The following is a 7741-nucleotide window of genomic DNA, read 5'->3' as shown; positions in this document are numbered from 1 at the left end:
TGGTCATTGACATGTCCAAAAAGCTTGATGAAGAAAGCCGATTGTATGACACAGATCGTCATGACCCAACAGGATCCTTATTTCACTCATGGACTTACGGAGGTGAATTACATATCGATACTACATTTATCATCTCCCGGTCTTATACAATTACATATATTATAAAATTTCATCAGATTCAGATTCTTCGAGGCCTTTTTTTATATTTGTAAAATCATGACTTCTTCTCCTAGGTATACTTTTTATATGTCTGTTTTTTGTATTTATGAAATACGTATTTTGCATCTAAACCCTTAAATATTTGTTTAATCTATGTTATAAATGACACAAACCATTCAACTGGAAATCACTTTGACTGGTCGCAGGCATATTGGGTTCAGAGTTATAGTATAAATAGTCTTCCCTTTAAAAGCATATTGATAATTTGTACTAGGAATTTCAACGAATTTTTGAATATTCATTCGATGAGTTGTAATTCGAATATAAATTTATAATTCAAATACTCGTTTTTAAGTATACAAGCTTTAAAAAGAGAGAAAAACCTGTCAAGTTTTCTAAGAAAATATCAAGTTTGTACAAAATCTTTTTAAAAAAAAACTCCTCTAGAATTACCTTAAAGGTGTGAAGAGTGTATCTCTTAGAATAATTTATTTATTTGTTCACTTAATTAGTGGTATAATAGATTCCAGTACTTACAGTCAGCTTGTATTGTTGTAAAGACACAGTTTAACAGTAAACACACAGACCCATTGTTTTAATAAATATCATTAAAATCATTATCAGGAATTTATAGTTAGCAAAAAGTATTTGCTTGTAATATTTCACTGCAAGATAATTGTTCTGATTGGTTTAAATTTGTAGGAATTGTCAATATCAGTGTAGACTTAAGTAAGACGATCAATTAATCTGGAATATACTAAAGAATCTTTTGAATTTTCAAAAAACAATCATTATACATTTTGGATGGTTTGAACATATTTTATTGTTAGGATGTTACAACAAAAGGATTGGACACAAGTACTTAATACTTAGAACGTCCTCTCCTCTACATTTTGGATGTATACTATTCAATAATTTTTTCAAAAATATATAATTGCAATGCATTTACCGAACTCTACATTAGTTTTTATTCCAAGATAATGGCATAAATCCTATACTACAGGAGATTGAAAATATGTATTTTATAATGCAAGATGTACTTATTCGAATACTCATATCGAATATTCGAATATCGATTATTGACAATTTTGACATCCCTAATAAAATTATTGATTAAGCAATATAGCACTATTTACTAATTGCATCACTTACTAAGGATATCCGATCCTCAGCCAGGAAGTATAACTCCAAAAATTGATATTTAATTTGAAATCAAAATAAAGGTTGAAATTGATTTTTTTCATGCAACAATTTTCATTTCATTCATCTTTATAAGATTCAAGGTTTCTGGAAGTCTATTAAAAGGTCTTATAAAAGTTGACATTTGTTCCCTATAAAAAGAAGAAAATTAATATAGTTTTAGAGAAATAAGATTTTCTTGAATCCAGCCTTAGATACCAGTGCTTATTAACATGAAATGAAATAAGAAGTGATGTTGTGGTGTCTTGCAATGATAGCAAAAGCCTTTTACACTATGTATTATAGAATATTTGACGGAAATAGAAGACAAAAAATACCAAATAAGTATAACAATCATGACAATTTTTCTGAATGCCTGGATACTTATTGTTTTTTTATCCTAAAATATATTTATTGATCAATTTGCTATTAGAAAAGGCATGGCTGATACTCCTATTCGCTTTTTCTGCATAAAATATTGGAGATTTTGCAATTTTCCCTATATTTCCCTATAAAATATGATTAACTTAAATCCTTTACTTACAAGAGATACTGTGGACAAATTTACATAACTTTGTGGATTCAGAACTACTTTTATAAGTATTTTTGATTACTTAACTGCTAAATTAATAAACCTGAGGATCGGACTACCTTAAGTACGAAATAAGATGAAAATAGTTCTATTCACATAATCTGCAGTAAATCGGTTTTGTTATTATATTTTTGAAAGATCCTAAATATTCATAATGATAATTAATAAATTATATTTTGATATAAATATATGTACAGACTAATCAATTCTAATTGATTTTTGATTTTTAATGAAAATATCTTGATAAATAAAGAAAAGAAATACATGTTTATTGCAAAACACTATACCTTTTCCCAATTGACCACATTTTTAGATTGATCATCAATTTTAAAAGCATAATGAAAATTGATTATATTCAAACGAGTATTATTCCTCTTATGTAATTATCAACACTTAGTTTATCTCTAACATTAAATCTTATTTTATTCATTTCAAAATAACATATTCCTGTGATTATCCTTTTCAACGTGATCACGTGAATGCAGGGGGTAACAAGGAAATATAAAAAAAATCTGGTGATTGCTTGTCTTCTTCATTTCAAGCCAGTAAGAGAAAGTAACTTTATAAATTTGATTCTTTAAAATAAATAATTCATATTAAATTCATTGCAAGTTTGTTTTAATATTTCCTATCTTTATCTCTAGAATACTTCCATTTTTGGTTGCAAACTATAAATACATACTGCAATGATGGAATGACACAAAGTGATCCGAAAGACACAACAGAAATCAAAGACTCCACGGCGAATGCAAATTTACAGCCGATTATTCTTATTGCCTCCCATAAAGACAAGCTGGTAAGAACAATTTGCACTTCGTGTTACTTTTAATAAATGTCCATGCGTGTAGCGTTATTTTCTTTTGAACCAACTTGATGATGGAAACCTCAAATGCAGCTGATAAATGTTTATTTCTACAAAGAAAGAAATTCAAACCTGATGATGGAAAAGTTTCAGTCACTTTTTTAGCTCACCTGAGATATTAAATTGTTAAAATCATGACCCCCGGGGGTAGGGCGGGGCCACAATAGGGAATCCAACTTTTACATAGAAATATATAGAACAAATCTTTAAAAATCTTCTTCTCGAGAACGACTGGGCCTCAAAAGCTGAAACTTATATGGAAGCATCCTTGGGTAGTGTAGATATTAAATTGTTAAAATCATGACCCCTGGGGGTAGGGCGGGGCCACAATAGGGAATCCAAGTTTTACCTAGAAATTTATAGAATAAATCTTTAAAAATCTTCTTCTCAAGAACCACTGGGCCAGGAAAGTTGAAACTTATGTGGAAGCATCCTTGGGTAGTGTAGATATTAAATTGTTAAAATCATGACCCCCGGGGGTAGGGCTGGGCCACAATAGGGAATCCAAATTTTATATAGAAATATATAGAACAAATCATTTAAAAAAATCTTCTTCTCAATAACCACTAGGCCAGGAAAGCTGAAACTTAAGTGGAAGCATCCTTTGGTAGTGTATATATTAAATTGTTAAAATCATGACCCCCGGGGGTAGGGCGGGGCCACAATAGGGAATCCAAGTTTTACATAGAAATATATAGAACAAATCTTTAAAAAATATTCTTCTCAAGAACCACTGGGCCAGGAAAGCTGAAACTTATGTTGAAGCATCCTTGGGTAGTGTAAATATTAAATTATAAAAATCATGACCCCCGAGGTTAGGGCGGGGCCACAATAGGGAATCCAAGTTTTACATAGAAATATATAAACAAATCTTTGAAAATCTCATTCTCAAGAACCACTGGGCCAGGAAAGCTGAAACTTATGTGGGAGCATCCTTTGGTAGTGTACATATAAAATTGTCAAAATAATGACCCTCGGGCATAGGGCGGGGCCACAATGGGGAATCCAAGTTTTACATAGAAATATATATAGAACAAATCTTTTAAAAAGATCTGCATCACCCAAGTTACTCAGGTGAGCGATGTGGCCCATGGGCCTCTTGTTTTTAAATAAAGAATTATGTTAGGTTCCCTGCCCCCCTTTGACCCTGAGGGGTGGGACTAAAACTAATAAAATTAGTGCAATCTGAGCATGAGTGCCTCTTCCAACATTGTGAATTTTATGGCCACAGGGTCAGGGGTTCTGGTGTTAGGGCGTGGCTCAATTGATATGTAGTGAAAATACATTAAAACTTTGAAAATCTTCTTCTATGTTCCTGGGTATTAAATAAACTAAATAAGTACAAAGTTATGATAAGCAAGAGTCCCTCAACCACATTTGTGAATTTCATGGCCCCTGTGTCAGGGGGTTTGCCATTTGGTGAAAAGGGGTGGCTCTTTTGATAATGCATTGGAAATACATTAATTCTTTAAAAATCTTATCCTTTGCTCCTAGGTATTATGCTAATGATCCATGTATATATATTTATGATGAAAAAAGGTGCATCTAAAACAAGTGGTTAATTTCGTGCCCGCCAGAGTGAGAGGTATCAGGTGGGGGGGGGGGGGGTAGTTACATAGTCTGAAAATAAATTAATGCTTTGACATCTGCTCTTTGATATTAATCAACCATTTTCTGATAAAATTTCCAAAATTTTGAAATATGTGGCCCCAGGGTCTACGGTACCTTTGGGATGGGGTGCACAACTGGTTATAAAGTGGAAGTGCATTTTCTCTGTTACTCTGATCTACGTCTGGGTATGAAGTAAATAGATTAAGCATGCTTATTTTATAATTATAATAAGCAATAATGCCACTTTCAAAATTGTGAATTTCATGGCCTCTGGTTTAAACATGAACCAAATTCAATTGTTGGAAAGTTGTTACACGATACTCAGGTGACCTATAAGGCCCGTGGGCCCCATGTTGATAAGCAAGGGTGCCTTTTCCAAAATTGTGAAATGTGTGGACCAAGAGTCAGTGTGGTGGTAGCACTATACTGATTATTGCTGAATATTACTTATTAGTCGAAATACATTTTTCCTTCCCCTATTCTGTCTATGGGTATAAGTAACCAAACTAAACATGCTTAGTGTATTGTTATGATAAGCAATGGTGTCTCTCAAAATTGTGAAAGCCATGACATCTAGTTTAAAACATGAACCAAAGTCAGTCGTTGTAAATTTGTTGCATGATGCTCAGGTGACCTATAAGGCCCATGGGCTTCTTGTTATTAAAGTACTCTAAGCATATGACTCATTTACAGTGTTTACTTATAAAGAAGTATATGGAGATAACGAAAAGCTATACAAATACAGCTTTCAGACATGATATTCATAGTCTTTCTTTTATTTTGTTGTATTCATAAATGAATCAAATAATGTACTGATTTTAATTGTTTTTGTAAGCCTGATTATCATAATATGTGACCAAAGTTGTAAAATGAACAAAGGGAAATAATAGGGAAAACTAATTTTTGATATTCGATAATTATAGAAGCTATGTAATTCATGTTTAATCATATTAAAATATAATCTCGAAATGTAACATTATTAAATTACCTTCGTTGGTTTTTTAATACATTTATTAATTTCCTTATTATTAAGCAGGTCAGAACTTGTAACCCATCCGAAACATTTTACAGCCAGTTGGAAAGGTGTTTATCTAAAGAACAAACACTAAAACGGCTTATATCACCATATCGATATTTTGAAGTAGAATGCCCACCTGGAGCATTGACTCAAAGACAACAAATGACAATTGACTGTGTTAAGAAATGTATCGTAGAAACTGTACAAAATCTACAACATTGGGGGGAAAAAGTTCCTTTGAAATGGTTTGAACTTGAAAAAATTCTGAATAATGAAAAAGCTAATGGGAAAAAAGTCATATTGAAGTCACAATTCAGAAAAACAGCAAAATACCATGCAATAGATGAAGATGACCTCAATGATGTTCTTCGTTTTTTACATGAAATAGGAAAAATCTTATACTTTTCTGTAAATAAACTTAAGGACACAATTATCATAGACGTTCAGTGGTTTGTTGATGCATTCAAGTACATCATAACTGACGAAAAGCATTTTGCTCGGAAAGACAACATAAACCCACTAGTTAATACCGGGAAAATTACTGGACAATACATTAAAGAGATATGGAAAAATATACATGTCAATCCTGATGTACCTTGTGCTGATACGAAAGTAAGTATTGAGACTGATAGACATCATAATTCTTTGTGGCAATCTTACTTAAATCACAAAGATGAAATTCTGCAATATATGGACAAACTTGGCCTGATGACAAGAATTGAAGGACATGTAGGCGCTCACAATGAGGAGGAGATGTATTACATTCCGAGCATGAACCGAACCGACCTTTCTGATGACAGTAAAGATGAAATCAGAGAACAACAAAAATCAGCAATGATGTTGTACTTTTTCAAGACTTATTTACCCCATTTTTTCTTCTTTCGATTGGTGGTAAAGTGTTTAAAGAAATGGAAAGTTTGCGATGAAAATTCTTTTTATAAAAATGCTGCATTTTACAAGGCAGAAGATGCTGGCCATTATTTTGTCATCGCCGTCAGCAAAACATCCATCCAGGTACAAATTTTTACGCGTGATGAAACCGTAAATCTGGATGAAGAATGCGTCAAGAAAATCAGGCAAACAGTGGAAGAATTTATAAAGGAAATAACAGAAACCTTTCACAGGGGAATTATCTATGATATGGGTTTTTCATGCGGCGACATAAAAATTACAGATGAAGATGAAGAATTCTTTTTGAAGGAGACAGAAATTAAACGTGAAATTGGAAATTCGAATGAAATAACTTGTCCAAAACATTTTCGTGGTAAATACAAACACAAAATCGATACATGTAAAATACTTATGTGTTTGTTCGAGAGAACGTCAACTTTAATTTCAAGTGACAATTAGAACGTTTTTTCAGACCTTTAAAAATTTTATCCTATTTTGGAAAAAAAGGAATGTGCTTCTGTACATTGCACGTTATTTCCCGAGGGACAAAATGCAAAAAGACACACAATTAAAAGTTAATAAAGTATATCCTTACCATATACCTTTCTTAATTTGAAAATATTGTCTTTAACGTATTACTTTATTCTATTTTTTATATGAACGCGATAAGTATCCTCCCATATTTAGAATTGGTTTTCTTTTGTTGCTTTCAATTTTGTTAAGATATATTGGCATGGTAACCGTTACACACAGAAATCAAATTATCTTAACCCGGTTTATGTTTGTGGCTTTAGATCCCTTAATCTGATACAGTTTTAAAATATTTATATGGCTGTGTCCTATTGGTTTCATTTACTTCTATGAGTGTATATGTTACACTGTAGTGATCAGCTCATTACAGAGAATTGCATTTAAGTCATTACGTTTTTGTGATGCAGTAGTGTTGTCTAAATTGGTATGGTCATGCTCTATATAAATCATATTTCTACTAGCAAGTAACTCTAATGTATCACTTTATGAATATATTTTGAATAAATATTTTTTTGAACAGAAGCTTTAAAATAAAGTTTACAACTGTAAAAACATTAAATTCTGATTCACATACAAAATGAACATAACAAAATTTACAACTGTAAAATCATTAAATTTTGATCAACACATATGTAATAATTAAAAATGTTTACAACTGTGAAAACATTAAGTATTGATCACCATATACATCTTATACTGTAAAGCATTTTGCAAAATATTTATTTTTAGCAAAAAGAATTTCAAAATAATTTTTATTGAAAAGTCTGTTAAGGGCAATTGTTTAATAAATACATTGTATACTTTTTCCATATCCTTATCTATATATGTAATTAACATGCATTTTAAAAATATTTATCATATATTTCAAATCGATCTAGAAATACATGTTTTGGGATAT

The 7741-nt window shown here is 31.4% G+C and overlaps 1 protein-coding gene across 2 annotated transcripts; it reads left to right on the top strand.

Annotated features, from left to right (window-relative positions):
* Positions 1–6: 6 nt before the first annotated feature.
* Positions 7–6911, top strand: LOC134252325 (uncharacterized). 2 transcript variants are annotated; one of them, XM_062734767.1, is made up of 3 exons: positions 7–102; positions 2575–2726; positions 5440–6911. In XM_062734767.1, exons 1-3 carry the CDS (start codon positions 12–14, stop codon positions 6769–6771), a joined length of 1575 nt encoding a protein of 524 aa, XP_062590751.1. In that variant the 5' UTR covers positions 7–11; the 3' UTR covers positions 6772–6911. The 2 variants fall into 2 exon arrangements, with proteins under 2 accessions (XP_062590751.1, XP_062590750.1); XM_062734766.1 differs by having other exon boundaries at positions 5437–6911.
* Positions 6912–7741: the final 830 nt, after the last annotated feature.

This window comes from Saccostrea cucullata, unplaced genomic scaffold, assembly GCF_032062105.1.
Source record: "Saccostrea cucullata isolate Sc308-1 unplaced genomic scaffold, CSIRO_AGI_Scuc_v1 ctg1988, whole genome shotgun sequence".
Taxonomy (NCBI): domain Eukaryota; kingdom Metazoa; phylum Mollusca; class Bivalvia; order Ostreida; family Ostreidae; genus Saccostrea; species Saccostrea cuccullata.
The sequence above is the reverse complement of the archived record's forward strand: the minus strand, read 5'-3'. Positions and strand labels throughout refer to the sequence as shown.